This window comes from Sapajus apella, unplaced genomic scaffold (assembly GCF_009761245.1).
Source record: "Sapajus apella isolate SASKATOON/1434 unplaced genomic scaffold, GSC_monkey_1.0 scaffold100, whole genome shotgun sequence".
Classification (NCBI taxonomy): Eukaryota; Metazoa; Chordata; class Mammalia; order Primates; family Cebidae; genus Sapajus; species Sapajus apella.
Genome location: NW_022437040.1, coordinates 316,724 through 338,875, shown reverse-complemented (window position 1 = coordinate 338,875; position 22,152 = coordinate 316,724). Strand labels below are relative to the sequence as shown.

The following is a 22,152-nucleotide window of genomic DNA, read 5'->3' as shown; positions in this document are numbered from 1 at the left end:
TGGGCGGAATTATTTCTTAACTAGTTCTCAGTTTTCTAAGGTGTGTGTAAAAATTTCCAGAGATGGAGATTCTATTCCTCCTTTAGTAGTATTTTTCAGTGAAATGGTTTCATTTAAAAAAATCTATATCTATCAGTGCCACTTTTATGGTCAATTTGATAGGAATGGAAGTTGAAAAAATTTCAAGGAAAGTCTGATTTTGAAAAAGGCAATACAGTTCAGTAATAACTAGCTCAAGAATGTTAAGAAACCTAACAGTTCTTCAGTTTCCAGTGATGTTCCAAATCTCATATTTTATATTTCAGCCTTAGCTTTGATTCCATACATATATAAGTGAAACCACTTTCACACTGGAAATGCAAAGCACTGAGGCAACCTTTAGTTATAAAATCTCATAAGCAGACATAGAAACAAGCATCTCTAAGTTTAAACTTACCCTTTATAATGAGCCCAAATGCATTCTAAGTGTAAATGTTAGGATAGTAAATAAATATTGTTTTACAGATTAGTGACAAATTACTGAAGGTAAGCTATCAAATAGGTTTAAAAGAAATGACCATTTCCTAAAATTGGACAGTCTTGCACATAATTACATACCACTTAAATCTGCATTCTATTGTACCTCAAGACAGATCAGCAAAACCATCCCACAGGAAAGCAAAATACAGACTGACAGGGAAGGCGGATTTCTCCAGGGTGCCTTTTGGAATGACACTGCCTCCAGGACAACTCAATATAATAACATGTCTTATGTTTAGAGTCTATTTACCAGATACAGGTACCATGCAGATGATATTTATTAAGTAATTGACAAGGAACGCTAAAGGAGAAAGACAAATGTAAACACACATTCCCCACTCACTCTTCCACACATACATAGATATCCTCGCATAGTCAGACCACATAGTCAGAGTGTGAGATTTCACAAACAATGAGCTACAGAAAGTTACAATTTTGAAAATACTAAAACAGTACTTTAAATATACGGCAGGTTCCCCACCATACAAGGCTTATTCACAAACTGAACTTGAAAGATCCATTCTTAGAATAACTAGCATTAAATTATTTAACATTTAGCATAGTGTTAAAACTGTTTAAATTTGATAGCACTGGGAAAATAATTTTGCATTATATGAACAAATGCTACTTTTATTTCCAAGACAAGCTGTGATCTAAGGGTGGGGTCAGTGGCTCACACCTGTAATCCCAGTATTTTGGGAGGCTGAGGCAGGAGGATCACTTGAGCCCAGGGCACCGAGACCAGACTAGTCAACATAAGGAGACCTCATCTCTACAAAAAATTTTAAAAATTAGCCAGGCATAGTGGCATATGCCTGTGTGGTTCCAGATACTAGAGAGGCTGAGCTGGGAGGATGGCTTGATCCCAGGAGGTCAAAGCTGCCGTGAGTCATGATCACACCACTGCCCTCCAGCCTGGGTGACAGAGCAAGACCCTGTCTCAACAGTTGTGATCTAAACTCTCTAAAATAAAGTCTATTGCTTAATTTGACAAAAACAAGGAGAAAGTTATAAACAGTGTTAACCTGAAAACCAAAAAATCATGCAGGTTCTGAGATATTAAATAATCGAGTGCCTAGAACCTGTTACCAGCCTTTTATTTAAAGTGGAACCAATTTTATGCGAAAAAACTAAAAATTACACTTGAAATATAAAATACTTAATTATTACCTTTCCTTCAAACATCTAAGTGTCATTTCTCAATTACTGTTTTTTTTTTGACAAGGAGTTATACATCACAATATCCAGTCAATGGTAAACATTTCACTGAAATGATAATTTCATGACCATCTAAAAGTTTTGATCAAAAGGCATCTTTTATTTATCCCAATAATATGCCTGTTCTGAAATTCCTCCAAACCTAAATTAGTTTCTTTTGACCAAGGGCAAATAAGGAAAGGATTTTAAAATGCCAACAATATACCTTGGGGTAAAGACAAAGGCAAATAAATGTAAACACTTTAGAAAAGTTCGATAATGAGAAACGAAAAAAAGAATCTAGTAACAAATAATAATGAACTGAACGAGTCCTGAGACATTAAATTTGTCGTGCATAGCTCTTGGAAGCATCTTTGGTTTTGTTTCAATCTACCTTTTTCCCTAACTTGATTGTGTAGATAAAGCATAGGGTTTGCTTACCATGCATGGCATGTTTAGGGCCTGAGAAGAGTTTGACCAGGGCCCAGAAGGCATCTTCCTCGTTCATGTACATAAGGAGTAAAGCTGTGATCTGGCTCATCCCCTGACAGTACCCGACTTCCTGCGGAGCAAAGGGGAACACAGAAGCTGGGGAGTTTAGTAAAATCACATGCATACGTACAGAGAAAAAGCTACTCTATAAAAAACAGAAAATGCCTACACATATTTCATGATCCATTCTAGAGACAAATACTATACTCTTCACTCTTCACAGTGTTATACCACCTAAGAGAATAAAATTGTGCTCAAAAATAAATGTACAGGTACAGACAAACTCTAAATTGCTACTACCTATTTTTATTGGCCTCTGTTCAATACTGTCATACTTTCTTTAATAAGTGTTAGTATTTATTTCACTTTATGTATGATTCTTAGCTCACTATTCCTCCTCTTTGCTCAAATGCTGGCAAAGTCTCTCTTCCTACAATACCCAGTTTGCTGTTTTATCTCCTCTAGATTTCTGAACCCTTAATAAGCAGACACATTTTGGGATTCCCCATGCAAAGTCTATGCTTCCTCTCTGAGAAATACCCACTCTCCCCCTAGTCCCTGCTTATGATGTGGCCTCAGGGATTCATGTTTGTGACACAGGAACCACAGCTAATGGACCAAAAGAGGATGCCTGACCCCTGGGGAACAGGTAGTTGGTTGCACTGACTCATCAGACACTCTCTCCAGGAAATGTGAACAAAGCCACAGAGACTGTAATCAGATGTCGGGATGTACTTGGGACAGAATGGTCACACTGAGTCTGTAGCAATTTGAGCCATGGAATAACTGGCCAGGACGCAAAGGAAGCAATCTGGAGAGAGAAACTGGACTAAACAGTTCACAGAGATCATCCGAGATATGGAGCGGCCCCCAGAGTGGGAGAGATGGAAGGTATAGCTTTCCTTCTGGAACGCTTCCCACCTTCCAGCTCCAATTCCTGTGAGGCCCAAAAAGTGCTTCCTCCCTATGAGATGTCCTTTTAATAACCCTTTTTTAACTGTTCCTAGTTTGAGTGAATTTCTGTTCTTATAATTTAAAGGTTTTAACTACAATAGAAATTATACATCCCAAGGTTCAAAGGTGGTCCTCCCTGGGACCTAGTCAGCAAACATTCATTTAACACCCACATTAGGTCTAACACGAATCAATCTATCCAAGATTATCTTTTCCCCCAATAATGCTGAATGCCTTAAGAAGTACATGTCTGTTACCAAAGAGTTTGGCCTTCTCCTGGGGATAGCCAGTAAGGGCATAAGTTATCTTGTTTGGACCTCATCGAACAGATAAATGTGACTGTGAAAGGTAACCTCCCAGGAGCAAAGAGAGTTACACAAAGTCAAGAAAAATCAACCAAGCCACCCCCACTTCCTGTCTCTCTACCTTGCATATCTGCTTAAAAATAAAAACAAAACAACACGAAACATTACAAAGCAAAACAACATAGAGGGAGAGAGAAAAGGTGAGACTCTGGTACACTGTAGTCATATCTAGGTTTTTCCACTTCAGAATCAGCTCTGCTCTAAGGCCCTAGGGTTATCACAGGGTTTCAGCTTAAAAAGATCCACAGAGCTAAAGAGACTGTGGAGACCACCTAGCTCTGAGATGCAAAAATATGCCCAGAGGGCCCTGTTAGGTAGGGAGTGCCTCGGAATAAAACTCAAAGACCTTGGGCAGGTAGGCTCCAACTTACCGTATTATAAATAGAATATGCAGCAAGAACATGGAATAAGGATTGTTGCCTAGAGAAAAAAAATTACATTAAATACAATTTAGTAATTTCACATATTTTAAAAACTATAAACTTAAAAAAAAATAAACCAAAGGCTGACTGAGAACAGATAATACAGATAAAATTGCTAATGTAATAAATTATCCCAGGCTCAAATTCAAACAATACTCTAAAAAGTCTAAATTCAAGACTAGATAATATTCATCCTGAAAGAATTTATACCAAGAAAACACGAAAGACTTAAGAATTCCTTAAATTTGTTGCCCTTTTTGCTAATCTATCTGAGACCCTTGTGATAGAAGCAGCAGGCTTGACAGAATGGTGGATCCCTTTTGAAGGCTCAGTGACATTGCCAGTAAGGTACAAAACCTGCAGGGCTGGGGTAATGTTCTCGGGATGCTGAATATGTTCCAAATCAAGCTCTAATACAAGGTCCTGTTTTTCCCATAGACAGGATTCAGAGATCCAAGAGTCAAAGGCTGGAAGTAGGTGTGGCTCCACTCACCATTCTCTCTAGAGATCTACTAGCAGAGTGTTTGCTTCTTGCCACTGCAAGCTTGGGTTCTGCTGGTCTAGAGATCTTGGTTCCAAAAGGAAGAATGCTTCCACCATGAGACATAACCGTGATTTCCTTGACCTGGAAGCTGAAACTGCCACCCAACCACTTTGGGCTCCTGATACCTCTGAACCAACAAGCGAAGGAAGTGGCTGTGCTGGCTGGAGGGATTATCCTGATTATTAAGGGGAACATGGGTTGCTATGACACAACAGACACAAGAAGGAGTACCATCTGGAATGCAGGAGAACACTTGGGGCATCTCTTACTACTATTATTGAACCCTGCGATAAAAATCAATGGAAAACTTCCAATTCAGGCAGTTCTGCTAGGTCCAGATTTTTAGGGAGGAAGGTTTGAGTCACCCCTCTAGGTAAAGAACCACAGCCATCTGAGGTACTTGCTGAGGGCAAACAGAATATGGAATGGGAAGTGAAAGGGGGCATTATAAATACTACCTGTGACCACATCATCACAGAAATGATCACTGCAATTGTTATGAGTATTTCTTCCTTATTTTGGTGTAAGTATGCTTGTATATATCCCAACAAATATTTTCTTCTTCCCTCTCTTTCCCCTTATCATCAAACATAAGATGTCTTAAAAATAGTCAACTGTGTACCACAGTGTGTAAGTTACAGGATATTAAAGCCAAAGTGTGATCATCTCCCAAGGACTTGGCATCATCATTTTAGTTGTGAGCAGAACAGTTGTATCATGTTATGTGGAAGGATGACTTGGTTACTATCTTATTTGGAAATTAAGAATGGCTTAAGGTGGTGTGTGTGAGTGCCAAGTTGCCAAGGCTGGACTGTAGTGGTTGGCTTCGGGTGTCAACTAAACAACAATCCCCAGATATCCAAAAACACGGATCTAGGTGTCACTGGAAAGGTATTTTGAAGACTGATAAGAATCCATAATCTGTTAACTTTAAGTAGGACAGATTATCCTAGAAGATCTGGGCAGGTCTCATTTAATCCGTGGAAAGGATTAAGAGCAGATTTGAGGCTTCCCTGAAGAAGAAACCCTGCCTGTGGCCAGCAGCTTCTCAGCTCATGCCTGAGGCCCAGCCTGTCCTTTATCCTGATGGCCTGCCCTGTGGATTTTGGCCTTGCCTAATCAGCCCAACAACTGGAGAAGCCAATACCCTGAAATGTCCTAATATGTATCTCCTATTGGTTTCTGTTTCCTGTGGACTCTCTGATATAGAGATCAGCAAAACTACTTTTCATTTATAAGTTGTCATAGCAATGACATTATCAATTCATTAATTTCTCACTTCATTTCCGTTTTTTTTAAGTTTTATTTATGTATGGGGTCAAGGTTATAGAGATATATTTAACACTGACAAAGTTTTTACACACTCATTCTTCTATGACTTCTAATAAAAATATCTACTATATTTCTAAGAATTCCCAGATCATAAAATGATTCTTTACCAATTTTATAGCACCTGCTATTGTCAAAGGTTAAAAGTTTAAGTTAAATTAGATGCTATGTTTCACACAACATAGATGCAAATGATCTGCAAAAGTTTAAACCTTTAGGACCTAAATCGAAATGACAGTCTATAAAGGCATTCTAAACACCTATATTTTAAGTTAATAAAAACTATGTATAAATGCGATCAACATTTCATAATATTAAACTTTACTTACTTAACACCGTATCTGTCTCTAAACATAATGTGGTCCCGAAATGTGCGGTTGACATCCAGGTCTATTTGTCTGATGTCAGGTGAACAGCCCCGTGCTCTGTGTTTTAATTTCTGAAGAGAAAAAGAAGAAAGGGAACAGATTTTTATGGAAATCATTTGTTGAAATATCGATGACAAATAATAAAATAATTCTCATTAAAAAGTTTTTGGTTTAAAAAAAGTATTCAATGGTTGAAAAATCAAAACATTACATATATAAAGATACACAAAAAGCACTTTCCTTCTCCTCCATTCTCCTATTTCTCCTACTCCCTGCCTCTCCCTCTTCCCCTACCTTCCTTCCCTCTCATCCTGTCTAGGTAGATTTTAATTTAGGATACAGAACTTTCCAGAGTTTGCATTACTAAACTATGTGAAAGCGTTTCATGGCTGAGCCATGCAGTCTACTATGATTTCTTGTTTCTTTTCAGGATGATGCTTTTGCTTTTCTTGAAGCTAATCATTGCCTTGTTTCTTGGTTTGCTTCGATTCCTACATACTTGTAGTGAATTCAATCCCAAGCTCAGTATAAATTGTATCATCTCCTCAGGTGATGTTCCAATAGAATAGTGTTCCACCAGCTTCATCTTGGAGACCTCTCACCCAGAGCTGTCTGCCCTGCTCCTGCCTGTGTGGCCTGACTTCTGGGTCTACCGCACAGCTCAGGTCTTGGAGTCACCCCTTGTCCACCTGCTGGGGTTCCCTTTGGTTTTCTCCCATGCTGGACCCCCTGGTTCCTGGTCTCATATCTTTTCTCTTGGGTTCTTCCCTTGCTCTGCAGGAACACATTCTCTAGTAGCTCCTCTGAAAGGCTGTATGGAATATAAGGTTTTTGAAAATTTGAATATCTGATAATTCTACCCTCTTATTTAACTGTTTGGCTGTTTTAGAATTCTAAGTTGGGCAATATTATGCTCAAAAGGCATAGCACTGTCTTCTGGCTTCCAGTGTTGCTATTCTAATTTGTTTCTCTATGTGCAATCTGCTTTTTCTCTCTAGAAGCTTGTAGGAGTTTCTCTCTCCATGTTTTGAAACTTCACATTTCAGTACTGGGTTTGGATCTATTTTTATCCACAGGGTTGGGCACTTAGAGAATCCTTTCAATCTACAAACTCCTACCCACATCTTTGAGCTCTAAGACATCTTCAACAATTCATCTGTCAATTTCTTCATCTTCCGCTCCCTCCATTCCCATTTTCTTTTTCTGAAACTCTTTTTATTACAGTCTGGGATCTCCTAGGCTGTCATTTAATTTTCTTTTTTTCTTTTTTGTATTATTTTCCAACTCTTTTGCTTTTATAATTGACATTCTGGGAATTTCCTCAATTGTTATTTTTCAATTAAGTTTTTCATTTCTAGTACTTTTTATATTCATAAGTTCTGTTGTTTTTGAATGTTCCTCTTTATAGCATTCTATACTTGTTTGATGGATGCAATGTCTATTTTTATTTCTCTGAAGATATTAAAAAGTCTTTTGGATTCGCTTCTTTATGCTATAATCTGTTTCTTACAAGTTGCTTTCTTCCATTTGCTTCTAAGGCTTGTCTTTCATGTTAGCTCCCTTCTTCAAATCAATAGTGATACTTCGTTTTCTGCTTTTATTTGCAAGTGGGACACTAAAAAGCTGCACGCCCAGGTGAGGCTTCCTGACTGTGATCCTGCTTGTGGAGGGATCTGACCAGGCAGTTGGACTGGGGTTCCCTGAAGTCAGTACCTTTGGGTTTATTTTCTTATGCTGATCACATCCCCCAGAGAAGGCTCTTCCACTCTCCTGTTGGGAAGAGAAGCACCGGGCTGCCAGTGATCTGGGAGGTGAGTTGAGGAAAAAGGCTGGACCATCCAAAATTTAACATATTCAACTCCTCTGCTTTCATGACAGCAGCTCACCCTCAGCAAGGTCTGTGTTTTCTCTAGTGTAGACGCCCTCTGTTGCATCTTCACCAAATAACAAACATCCAGTCTTGGGCCAGCACCGAGGGGCCTAAGGAGCTCTAACTGCTTCTGAAACAAACTTTCAACCACTTCTGTGTTTAGCTTCACCTCTGCTTCCAGAGGTACCTGCAGTTAGCAATTATCAAGCCTTATGGGATTCTGAGCTATTATTAATCAGGTTGCTTCTCCAATTCCCAACACCAGCCTAGGATTTAGCTTTCTCTAGTTTGCTAAGTTTACTCAATGTCTGTCTGCATTCTGGTTTTCCAAAACTGGTAACTGTTACCATATTTCCCATTTTCTCACTTCTTTGGGGTTTGCCTTTTATAATAAAAACTCTGCTGTCAATTTAGTGGCATTTCAAGGGAAAGGGATTTGAATGAGGTTTAATCTCTCATGATTAAACAGATGGGAGATTAAAATTTAACCATGTTTAATATAAATAAGAATTTATATACATATGTTATATTGACCCATTTACTATGTACTGGTAATGTAAACTTCTGCTTGTATCAATTCCAATAAATATATATAAAAACATAATTGTTCCTGACTTCAGCTAAAAGTGAAAAGAAGGCTATCTGGGCATGTCTAGAATAAGTATGTGTATGTTAAGTGTTTTAAGAGTCTGCGTATTTTTGTGTATTGAAGCTCAGAGAAGGGTGCTTCTGTAGCTTTTTAAAACAGGAAGAGCAGCCATAATATGTTTCGGACTTCTCAAGACAGAGGAAGACATGTATAGTATTATATTAGAATCATATGACCACTAAAATATTATCATATATTATTTCTGAAAAAGGTGGTTCAGAAGATAGTACAAAAACAGCTTGAAAAATAAATCTGTACATATTTGTTCTCTTCCATCTTTTTTTTTTTTTTTAAGATAATGGGCAAGTAAAGAGGTTTCAGTTAATGTCAAAACACAAGAAGAAAATATTTGACAAGACATGATAAAAAAAAAAATGCCTTAAAATAAAAGTTAACAGGAAGGCAGAAAAGACCCAAACGCATCTATAATATCAGTTCCTCCAGAGGACAAGAAAATCCATCATAAAAAAGGCCTCATGACAGAAGAACAGCCTGGGTAAATATGTAAAAAATAATAGGTCAGAAATATTATTTATGTCTTAAAATGTTTACAAAGTAATGCAGGAATCAAACACATTTTCTGCTCCTGAATGAAAGGAAGTAAACAGTTTTTACAGTTACCTCTGAGATTAGGTGGGCTGAGATCCCACGAGTGTCAAAGTAATATAAAAATAAACATTTTATTTTAAAAGATGGGATCAAATGAGCCCATAAACCTGAGGGCAGAAGTACAGTGGGAAGCATTTAGATAAACAATAAGCACTGTCATTGTGAGTTTGGCCTACAAGATTACTGGGCCACACTAAGGCTATGGATGAGGCTGTTTTCCACTATGGTCGATCCCACCATCTGTAAGGTACACTGCTAGATGCAAGAGAGAAAAATAAAAATGAGATGAAGTTAAAAGAAGAGAGGAAAACATATTAGATAAGAAGAGCCAAGACAGCCTGGATTGTAAATCCTGCCCCTGCCACTTGCTAACCCTGGGGTGGAAAGTTACTTAGCCTCACTAAGCTCAGTTTCCTCATCTGTAAGATAAATACAGTAACGATGACAAAACCTGCATCTTGGCATTGCTGCAGGAATTAAATGGGGTAATTCCCATGGAGCACTTAGACATCAAAGTACTCAAATAATGTCAGCTCTCCTCATGGTAAAGTAGGTGCTTTGTTTATAAAATACAGCAATATGAAGCTTCAAGTTAAAACTAATCAGATCCAAATTGGAGGGAGGAGATCAGGAAGGTCTTTGCAATGTTCTTTGAAATTCCTCAATCTTTTTCCTTCCTGTGGGAAACAAAGCCCCACCAAGACACCTCCTAAGCCATGACATCTTCCTGGACCATAAAGGTGATTTTTTTTCTTACCCTCTTTTCAACTCAGCCAAGTTTTTCATTCTCCTGCTTTTAGAGTATTTATCACACACCACTATTAAATATTTCTATGCAATCACGTCTCCTCCAGCCTAGAAGAAAACATTCTTGACACTGTACCTATTCATCTTCATACATTCTTCAACACCACCCACAGAGCTTCAGGGGGACAAGAAAAGATAAACAGGCCACCATGGGAACTTGAAGGACTGAATGCTCATAATATGCTGGGTCCAAATAATTTCACCCATCTGAGAAAAGTCTCCGCAGATTAAGAGAAGGTCATAGTTTTATTGGATAAAACTACGATAAATAAAACTACAAACATCTAGTTCGTAGTGGATATGTGGAGAGCAATGTATACCACTTTGTAGAGAGAGAAAGAGTGCATGAGAAAAGAAAAAAAAGTTGACTAAATATTGATAATGGGGGAAACTCAAATAGTAAAAATAATATTGATGACAGTGTTGAAAATTACAGGTTTGAAGGCACTGGCTGGTAAGTTATTTCTTTTGTTGTAGTTGCTGTCAGTTAATAGTTCTCTTATATTAATTGGCCATCTGATAATTTTATTCTATATAGAAAAAGTCTAAAATATAACTGAAAACTAGACTCCTATTAGCAGGCAAGCTGGGTTGAACAGCGTCTCTCCAAAATTCATGCCCACCAAGAACCTATGAATGTGACCTCAGCTGGAAATAGGGCCTCTGACGGGGTAATCAAGTTAAGATGAGGTCACACTGGATGTGGGTGGACCCTACATGCAATAACTATTAACCCCATCAGGAAAGACAGAGACACACAGACACAGGAGGGAAGGTGGCCAGGTGATAAGAAAGGCAGGGATGGGGCCATGCAGCTGAGCCTCATTAAGGATGGCAGGCCGCCACTGGAGGCGGAAAGAGGCCAGGAGGAATGCCTTCCTAGAGCGCTGAGAGAAAAGGTTGTCATACTGACACCATAATTTCAGCCTTCTGTCCTTAACCACTGTGAAAGAGAGATTTCTGTTGTTTTAAGCCACTTAGTGGTGCTTGGTTATAGTAGCATGAGGAAATGAATACAGCATGTAAATAAAGTGCTTTTTACTTTCATTTTCTACTTTCATTATTCAAACAAATACTAACAGAGCACCTACCATATGCTAGGCACAGTGTACTAGGTGCTGGGATTATATTTTATATTATGTTCTCTCAGGCATCATTTTGAACACTGACTGTAAAACTATGACACTAAGAGCAAATAGCTAATCACCACTCTAAAATAATTTAGAATTCTAAAATCCTAAAATAGATATTCTGTGTAGGATCCAAACAGCTAAATTTAAAATGAATAACTCTTTAAATTATCCAGTAGGTATCACTTTTCATCTGGATGAAATTTTACCCGAAGGTGCACTTGCGCACACGCAGACACACACACACACACACACACACACACACACACACACACACACACAAATCAAAAGAGCACCAAAGCATCTTTTAGAACAGACTTTAGGTTTAAACCATAAATAATTTTTATTTCTACATACAGGATCATGTCATCCACAAACAAAGGTAATTTAACTTCCTCTCTTCCTATCCAAATACCCTTTATTTCCTTCTCTTATCTGATTGCCCTGGCCAGAACTTTCAGAGGGCATCCTTGTCTTGTGCCAGTTTTCAAGAGAAATGCTTCCAGCTTTTGCCCATTCAGTATGATGTTGGCTGTGGGTCTGTCATATACAGCTCTTACTAATTTGAGATATGTTCCTTCAATAATGAGTGTATTGAAAGTTTTTAACATGAAGGGATGTTGAATTTTATCAAAGGCCTTTTCTGCATCTATTGAGATAATCTAAAAAATAGTTTCAGTGGAAATGGTACTGGCTCTTCTTTATACCTCTGGTAGAATTCAGCTATGTTTCCATCTGGTCCTGGGCTTTTATTGGTTGGTAGGCTAGTTATTATTATCTTAATTTCAGAACTCATTATTTTCCTATTCAGAGATTCAATTTCTTCCTGGTTCAGTCTTGGGAGGATGTGTGTGTCCAAGAATATATCCATTTCTTCTAGATCTTCTAGTTTATGTGCGGAGAGGTGTTTATAATATTCTCTGATGGTTGTTTGTATTTCTGTGGGGTCAGTGGTGGTATCTTCCTTATCATTTCTGATGGTGTTTATTTGATTCTTCTCTCTCTCCTTATTAGTCTAGCTAGTGTTCTATCTATTTTATTAAATGTTTTCAAAATACCAGCTCCTGATTCATTGATTTTTATGAAGAGTTTGTCTCTATCTCATTCAGTTCAGCCTTGATCTTGGTTATTTCTTGTCTTCTGCTAGCTTAGGGGCTTGTTTGCTCTTGGTTCTCTAGTTCTTTTAGCTGAGATGTTAGGTTGTCAAGTTGAGATCCCCCAAAGCTTCTTAAGCTGATAAGCAACTTCAACAAAGTCTCAGGATATAAAATCAATGTGCAAAAATCACTAGCATTCCTATACACCAACAAGAGGCAAGCAGAGAGCCAAATCATGAATGAATTCCCATTCAAAATTGTCACAAAAATAATAGAATACCTAGGAATACAGCTAACAAGCAACTTAATGGCCTATTCAAGAACTGCAAACCACTGCTCAAAGAAATCAGAGAGGACACAAACAAATGGAGAAACATTTCATGCTTACGGATAAAAAGAATTAGTATTGTGAAAAATGGCCATATCACCTAAAGTAACTTATAGATTCAAAGCTATTCCCATTAAATAACCATTGACATTCTTAACTGAGTTAAAAAAAAATTTTTTTTCAATTCATATGGAACAACAGCAACAAAAAAGCCCAAAAAGCCAAGACAATGCTAAGGAAAAAGAACAAAGCTAGAGGCACCACACTACCTGACTTCAAACTATGCTACAAGACTATAGTAACCAAAATAGCATGGTACTGATATAAGAATAGACACACAGACCAATGGAGCAGAACAGAGAACTCAAAAATAAGACCACACACTTACAACCATCTGATCTTTGACAAACTTGACAAAAACAAGCAATGGGGAAAGGACTCCTATTTAACAATGGTGCTGGGATAACTGGCTAGCCATATGCAGAAAACTGAAACTGGACCCCTTCCTCATACCATATATAAAAGTTAACTCAGCCAGGCGTGGTGACTCAAGCCTAAAATCCTAGCACTTTGGGAGGCTGAGGCAAGCAAATCACAAGGTCAAGAGATGGAGACCATCCCAGCCAACATGGTGAAATCCATTGCTACTAAAAATACGAAAATTAGTTGAGCATGGTGGCTCCCACCTATAATCCCAGCTACTCGGGAGGCTGAGGCAGGAGAATTGCCTGAACTCAGCAGGCAGAGGATGCAGTGAACTGAGATCATACCACTGCACTCCAGCCTGGTGACAGAGCGAGATTCTGCTCCTCTCCCAAAAAAAATTAACTCAAGATGGATTAAAGACTTAAATGTGAAACCCCAAACCATAAAAACCCTAGAAGAAAATCTAGGCAATACCATTCAGGACATAGGCACAAAGTTTTCATAAAGAAAACACCAAAAGCAATTGCAACAAAAGCAAAAATTGTCAAATGGGATCTAATTAAACTAAAGCACTTCTGCACAGCAAAAGAAAATATCATGAGAGTGGACAGACAACCTACAGAATAGGAGACAATTTTTGCAATCTATCCATCTGATGAAAGTCTAATATCCAAAGTCTACAAGGAACTTAAACAAATTTACAAGAAAAAAATTCCCATTAAAAAGTGGGCAAAGGACATGAACAGACACTTCTCAAAAGAAGACATACATGAGGCCAATAAACATGAAAAAAAGCTCAACATCACTGATACTGGAGAAATGTAAATCCAAACCATAAGATATGACCTTTTAATAGTGATTACTCAAAAGTTAAAAAACAACAGATACTGATGAGGTTGCAGAAAAAAAAAGGAACGCTTTTACACTCCTGGTGGGAGTGTAAATTCGTTCAACCATTGTCAAAGACAGTGTGACGATTCTTCAAAGACCTAGAGGCAGAAATACCATTTGACTCAGCAATCCCATTACTGGATATATACCCAAAGGAACAGAAATCATTCTATTACAAAGATACATGCACACATATGTTCACTGCAGCACCATACACAATAGCAAAGACATGGAATCAACCTAAATGCCCATCAATGACAAACTGGATCAAGAAAATGTGGTACAAAGACATCGTGGAATACTATACAGCCATAAAAAAGGAGCAAGATCATGTCCTTTGCAGAGACTTTGATGGAGTTGCATGCCATTATCCTCAGTGAACTAACACAGGAACAGAAAATCAAATCCCACATGTTCTCACTGATGAGTGTGAGCTGAATGATGAGACTACATGGACACATGAGGAGGAACAAAACACAGCAGAGCCTGTAAGCGAGGGGTGGTGGTAGGAGGGAGAGCATCAGGAAGAATAGCTAATGGATACTAAGGCTTAAAACCTAGGTGATGGGATTATCTATACAGCAAGCCACCATGGCACACATTTACCTATGTAACAAATCTGTACATCCTGCACATGTGTATCCCTGAACTTAAAGGTTGAAGAAAGAAAAAGTATTGACCCCCCCCAAAAAAAACAGCAATTTTTATTTCTTCCCATTTATTCCACAATAATTTATTTGTACACATTTTCTAGGAAACATATTTCAAAATCTATGGGTCTAAGGTTCTTAGATGTAAATATCTTACTCCTTTCAAAGATTAATAGAAAATTTAGGTTCAGAAAGGGTATAGCTATGAGATGACAAGGAGATACATTTAATGCATTACCTAACTTAAGAAAAAAAGGTATCACTCAGTCAAAAGCTTAATTTTTATTAATAAATAATAAAACCTAGAGATACCTTAAAAATCTTGGGGCAAAGTCATTTTTTTTTCACGCTAGAAGAAAAGAATCATACACAGTAGGTATGGTTAAACTGAATTCTGCTGCTGTTTCCCACAAACTCTCAAAGTGATGCCGCAAATCTCTTCATTAACACCATGTGGCAAACCAGCAGCTATAATCAGGCATGAGTCCATTTTCCCTGCAACCATGTACCAACATTGATCATTTAAGTACTTTAATTGATCATTTATGTATTTGAAAAGCAATTGTTACTTACTGATTGATACAGAAAGTAACATTTTTACTAAGTATCTGTTTAAAATTTAAGAAGTATTTTGCAATCAACAAAACAATAGACGTCCAAAATCTCCAATGCAATATAATTTTAATAATTTTAATAAAATTTTAAGTAATCATATGAATATCTTATGCCACCCTGAATGCTAAAAGAAATGGATTTTACTTTTTAATTTCAAAATAACAGGTTAGCTTTAGCTACTCACACTGTACAGGTCTCTTGTTTCTTCTTTCATTTTAGGGATCTCAAGAAGGAGGGCCCAGACTTCACCTCTGAGCTGGAGTGGGATTCCTTTGTAAATTCGCCTATGAAACTTATTAAAAGAAAAAGAAACTAAAGGTTACAAACTGACGAAAACTTGGACTAGTCTCTACAGTCAATCTTGTTAATATTTGTTAGCATTGTATTTTCAAAGTATCCATGGCAATTAATAAATACATTTAAACATGGCACACTGAAATACTGTCACCTCATTTTTAGAGATTCTAACAGGGAGACACAAAGAAGAGAATAAAACAAGAAACTGTTAAAAATGCCCAATGCATTAGTATGTTCAGGCCATTACAGAAGAGTCCCTTAAGTGGCATGAAAGCAGTCAGTGCTCTTTTTAAAAGTGTGAACATCTGATTTACACATTCCCTGATGATATAATTAACTTGTTACACGCTTTCTTCCTTTTATTCCACACACCTAAAAGATGCTCCAAACAGCAAAAAGGTTGCCTTGCCCCCAAAATGTCTTCATGGAATGTAGAGTGCTGTCTAACTCCTAATCTCTTTCCTAACACCTTCTCATCGGTCTCTCCGGAAGATAATAAGCTTCTCCACATCTGATACGTCAGTTAATCCTATCGGCAATTTTCAGTGTTCTCTCTCTCAGACACACTCACTTCCCTTCCCTTGCCCTTTCTCATTCTTTTCTCTCCTCTTTTCAGTCCTTGCTACTTCTTCAGGAAAACTTTTTTCTTTTTCTTAAATGACACTGACGCTATCTGTTAAGACAAAATCAGCAATAAATCTCCATAAAGGAAAGACATCACTTTTGAATGAAATTAGGTATAAAACATCAGCATTATCAAGTCCTCCATCCTTGAAAGTGCACTGCTATGGCCCTAAGAATCTTAAGATTCAACATACCTCTATCTTCTTGTAATTAATTTTCTCCTCAAGTCTCATTATTCAAAATAACATAAAACCTATTATGGTCATCACAATGTTGTGCATAGTAACACTCTGAAACTTAAAAATAGATGTCCAAACAAGGAAATAATTAAATAAATTACAGCGGAAGCCCCTCAGGTAGTAATTTCTCTTATTAACATAATAATATATTTGAATGTTATGGTTCAGAAAATAAGATGCCAGTTCTAATAACTGAACTACTGAAGAGCTATGACAACTAGTACACAAGGCTTTAACTTCTACTATTACACTACTTAGATTTTTTTTTTTTTTGAGACAGTCTCTCGCTCTGTTGCCAGGCATGAGTGCAGTGGTGCAATCTTGGCTCACTGCAACCTCCACCTTCCAGGTTCAAGCAATTCTCCTGCCTCAGTCTCCCAAGTAGCTAGGATTACAGGCACACACTACCACGCTCAGCTGATTTCTGTATTTTTAGTAGAGACAGGGTTTAACCGCGTTGGCCAGGCTTGTCTTGAACTCCTGACCTCATGATCCACCCACCTCGGCCTCCCAAAGTGCTGGGATTACAGGCATGAGCCACTGTACCCAGCCACACTAGTTAGATTTTTTTTAAGCTTTAGTGACTAAGTCATAAGGCAGCCTTAAGAAACTTTGGGGCCGGGCGCGGTGGCTCAGCCTGTAATCCCAGCACTTTGGGAGGCCGAGGCGGGCGGATCACGAGGTCAAGAGATCAAGACCATCCTGGCCAACATGGTGAAACCCCCTCTCTACTAAATACACAAAAAAATTAGCTGGGCGTGGTGGTGCGTGCCTGTGGTCCCAGCTACTCGGGAGGCTGAGACAGGAGAACTGCTTGAACGGGGAGTTGGGGGCGGGGCGGGGAGGGGGGGCGGTGGCGGAGGTTGCAGTGAGCCGAGGTCGCGCCAGTGCACTCCAGCCTGGCGCCTGGTGACAGAGTCTCTGTCTCCCAAAAAAAAAAAAAGAAGAAAGAAAGAAAGGAAAGAAAGAAAGAAGGAAAGAAAGAAAGAAACTTTGGGGGGTTCGATCCAAGATGGCCATTAAGGAACAGCTCGGAGTTGCAACTCCCAGTGAAAGCGCAGAGGGTGAGGGGACGCCGCATTTTTATAGCCCACGGACCAGGAGACTCCCAGGCGGAGGAGACCCATGGGTCACCAGCAAGGCAGTTTTGGCCAGCGTGGTTCTTTCGGTCGGTGGGGCCGTTTTGCCCCGCGCGCCGCTGCTTTGTCGGTGGCTGGGCCGGCAGTTCTCCGTACAAAATACACTGGTCCGGGTGCCCCTTTGGCTGGCAACTGGAGCCCCAGGAAGCCGCACATTCATCTGATTAAAGAGGGGACTGAACAGGGAGCCAGGCCAGGAGATTTCTGAGCAAAAAAAGCCACGAATCTCAGCGCTGCTGTTTAAGCTGCCACACTAGGTGGCCGCATGGGAAACAGATCCCAGCGTCCTTTCAACAGATGACTGGAACACCTGGGATAAAAAAGGGGGGGGAAAAAAAAAAAAAAAAGGCTCTGAGGCAGGGAGCCAGGTGATCAGGCTAGGCTGGTCCCAGTCCCACCCCCACAAAAGAACAGCAATCAGAAACTCTCTGGATTGAGAGTTTCACGGCAAGCACAGCTGAACCCAGGATGGTCCAGCTCTGTGGGGGACGGGCGTCCGCCATTACCGAGGTACTCCACCAATAAGGAGGTAGTCCGCCATTGCTGGGGCAGCCTGCTGTTGCCAAGGCGACCCACGGTTGCCGAGGCAACCTGGCATTACAGAGAGAGTCCGCCAATACAGAGGCAGGCCACCATTGCCCAGGCAGTGCTAACTACGCCCATATAAACAAGACTGCAGGGACATTCACAGGGCAGCTGGGCAGAGCCCACAGCAGCTCAGCAAAGCCTCTTCAGGCAGACAGTGACTAGGCTGCCTCCTTGCTGTGAAGGGCAGCCCTGGGAAACAAAAAAAAAAGAGGCAGCATCACAATGGAAACTCATAAATAAAGCCCTAACTCCCTGGGACAGAGCAGCTGGGAACCAAAAGCGGTTTATGAGTTCTGCCGCAGCAGACCTAAACGTACCTGCCCAGCAGCTCTGAATGAACAACAGAGCTCACAGCTCAGCACTTCACCTCCTATAAAAGACAGACTGTCTCCTCAAGCAGCTCCCTGGCCCCTGTATATCCAGAGTAACCTCATAAAGGAGAGATCAGACTGACATTTGGCAGGTATCCTTCTGGGACAAAGACAGCAGAAGAAGAAACTGGTAGCAACCCAACCCTTACTGTTCTGCAGCCACTGCAGGCGATCCCCAGGCAAGCAGGGCCTGGAGTGAACCTTAGCAGTCCTACAGCAGAGGGGCCAGACTGTTGGAAGGAAAACTAAGAAACAGAAATAACTTCATCATCAACAAACTAGACGTCCACTCAGAGACCCAATCTGAAAGTCAGCAACTACAAAGACGACAGGTAGCTAAATCCATAAAGATGGGAAGAAACCAGAGCAAAAAGGATGAAAACACCTGAAACCAGAACACCTCTCCTACTACAAGGGATCACACCTCCTCACCAGCAAGGGAACAAGGTTGGATGGAGAATGAGTGTGATGAAATGACAGAATCAGACTTCAGAAGGTGGGTACTAAGAAACTTCTGTGAACTAAAAGAACATGTTCTAACCCAATGCAAAGAAACTAAGAACCTTGAAAAAAGATTTGACGAAATGCTAATGAGAATGGACAACTTAGAAAGGAGTATGAGTGAATTGATGGAGCTGAAAAACACAACACGAGAACTTTGCGAAGCATGCACACATTTCAACAGCTGAATTGACCAAGCAGAAGAAAGGATATCAGAGGTCGAAGATCAACTCAATGAAATAAAATGAGAAGGCATGATTAGAGAAAAAAGGGTAAAAAGGAATGAACAAAGTCTCCACGAAATGTGGGACTATGTGAAAAGACCTAATCTACGTTTGATAGGTGTACCTGAATGTGACAAAGAGAATGAACGCAAGCTGGAAACTACTCTTCAGGATATTATCCAGGAAAACTTCCCCAACCTAGCAAGGCAGGCCAATATTCAAGTCCAGGAAATACAAAGAACACCACAAAGATATTCTTCAAGAAGAGCAACTCCAAGGCACATAATCGTCAGATTCACCAGGGTTGAAATGAAGGAGAAAATGCTAAGGGCAGTCAGAGAGAAAGGTCAGGTTACCCACAAAGGGAAGCCCATCAGACTCACAGCAGATCTCTCAGCAGAAACCCTACAAGCCAGAAGAATGTGGGGGCCAATATTCAACTTCCTTAAAGAAAATAACTTTCACCTCATAATCACATATCCAGCCAAACTAAGCTTCATAAGTGAAGGAAAAATAAAATCCTTTGGGAACAAGCAAGTACTCAGAGATTTCGTCACCACCAGGCCTGCTTTACAAGAGCTCCTGAAAGAGGCTCTATACATAGAAAGGAACAACCATTACCAGCCACTCCAAAAACATGCCAAATAGCAAAAAGCATCAACACAATGAAGAACCTGCATCAACTAATGGGCAAAAAAAATGGCAGTATCAACTTCACACATAACAATATTAACCCTAAATGTAAATGGACTAAATGCCCCAATCAAAAGACACAGACTGGCAAATTGGATAAAAAGCCAAAACCCATCGGTGTGCTGTATCCAGGAAACCCATCTCACATGCAAGAATACTCAAAGGCTCAAAATAAAGGGATGGAGGAAGATTTACCAAGCAAAGGGAGAGCAAAAAAAAGCAGGAGTTGCAATTCTCATCTCTGATAAAATAGACTTTAAAGCAACAAAGATCAAAAGAGACAAAGAAGGACATTACGTAATGGCAAAAGGATCAATGCAATAAGAAGAGGTAACAATCCTAAATATATACGCACCCAATACAGGAGCACCCAGATACATAAGGCAAGTTCTTAAGGACTTACAAAGAGACTTAGACTCCCACACAATTATAGTGGGTGACTTAAACACCCCATTGTCAATATTAGACAGATCAACCAGACAGAAAATTAACAAGGATATCCAGGACTTGAACTCAGACCTGGACCAAGCTAACCTAATAGACATTTACAGAACTCTCCACCCCAAATCCACAGAATATACATTCTTCTCAGCACCACATCACACCTACTCCAAAATTGACTACATAATCCGGAGTAAATCACTCCTCAGCAAATGCAAAAGAACGGAAATCAGAACAAACAGTCTCTCAGACCACAGTGCAATCAAGTTAGAACTCAGAATTCAAAAACTAACTCAGAACCGCACAGCTTCATGGAAACTGAACAACTTGCTCTTGAATGTTGGCTGGATAAACAATGAAATGAAGGCAGAAACAAAGATGTTCTTTGAAACCAACGAGAATGAAGACACAACATACCAGAATCTCTGGGACACACTTAACACAGTCTCTAGAGGAAAATATATAGCAATAAGTGCCCACATGAGAAGCAAGGACAGATCAAAAATTGACACCCTAGTGTTAAAATTGAAAGAGCTAGAGGAGCAAGATTAAAAAAACTCAAAGCCTAGCAGAAGACAAGAAATAGCTAAGATCAGAGCAGAACTGAAGGAGATAGAGACACAAAAAAACCCTTAAAAAAAAAATCAATAAATCCAGGAGCTGGTTTTTTGAAAAGATCAACAAAATAGACAGACCACTAGCCAGATTAATAAAAAAGAAAAGAGAGAATAACCAAACTGATGCAATAAAAAACGATCAAGGGGATATCACCACAGATTCCACAGAAATTCAAACCATCATCAGAGATTATTACAAACAACTCTATGCACATAAGCTAGTGAACCTGGAAGAAATGGATAAATTCCTGGACACTTGCCTGCCCCCAAGCCTAAACCAGGAAGAAGCCGAAACCCTGAACAAACCCATAACAAGGTCTGAAGTTGCGGCAGCAATTAAGAGCCTACCACCCAACAAAGGCCCAGGTCCAGACGGGTTCACAGCTGAATTCTACCAGACAAACAAAGAGGAGCTGGTACCATTCCTTCTGAAACTATTCCAAACAATCCAAAAACAGGGGATCCTTCCCAAATCATTTTATGAGACCAACATCATCCTGATACCAAAACCCGGCAGAGACTCAACAAGAAAAGAAAACTTCAGGCCAATATCCATGATGAACATAGATGCAAAAATCTTCAACAAAATACTGGCAAGCCGACTGCAACAGCACATCAAAAAGCTAATCCACCATGATCAAGTAGGCTTCATTCTGGGGATGCAAGGCCGGTTCAACATATGCAAGTCTATAAACATAATACACCACATAAACAGAACCAAAGACAAAAACCACATGATTATCTCAATTGATGCAGAGAAGGCCTTTGACAAAATTCAACAGCCCTTTATGCTAAAAACCCTCAATAAGTTAGGTATTGACGGAACGTATCTCAAAATAATAAAAGCTATTTACGACAAACTGACAGCCAATATCATACTGAATGGGCAAAAACTGGAAGCATTCCCTTTGAAATCTGGCACTAGACAAGGATGCCCTCTCTCACCACTCCTATTGAATATAGTACTGGAAGTTCTAGCCAGAGCAATCAGGCAAGAAAAAGAAATAAAGGATATTCAAATAGGAAAGGAGAAAGTCAAATTGTCTCTATTTGCAGACGACATGATTGTATATCTAGAAGACCCCATCGTCTCAGCCCAAAATCTCCTGAAACTGATAAGCAACTTCAGCAAAGTCTCAGGATACAAAATCAATGT

At 39.5% G+C, this 22,152-nt stretch overlaps 1 protein-coding gene and 1 long non-coding RNA gene across 5 annotated transcripts in view; both read right to left on the bottom strand.

Annotated features, from left to right (window-relative positions):
* Positions 1–22,152, bottom strand: part of USP6NL (USP6 N-terminal like) — a 166,036-nt gene that overhangs the window by 33,418 nt on the left and 110,466 nt on the right. For all 4 annotated transcript variants that reach the window (XM_032258135.1, XM_032258134.1, XM_032258133.1 and 1 more), the window contains 4 exons: positions 15,447–15,554; positions 6,152–6,261; positions 3,899–3,947; positions 2,158–2,278 (listed from right to left, as the gene is read on the bottom strand). In XM_032258135.1, coding sequence (XP_032114026.1) covers positions 2,158–2,278; positions 3,899–3,947; positions 6,152–6,261; positions 15,447–15,554 — 388 coding nt within the window. The remainder of the gene's footprint in view (positions 1–2,157; positions 2,279–3,898; positions 3,948–6,151; positions 6,262–15,446; positions 15,555–22,152) is intronic.
* Positions 15,563–22,152, bottom strand: part of LOC116536403 — a 12,637-nt gene continuing 6,047 nt past the window's right edge. Inside the window, exon 3 of the long non-coding RNA XR_004262610.1 lies at positions 15,563–16,401. This is a non-coding gene — a long non-coding RNA (uncharacterized LOC116536403). The remainder of the gene's footprint in view (positions 16,402–22,152) is intronic.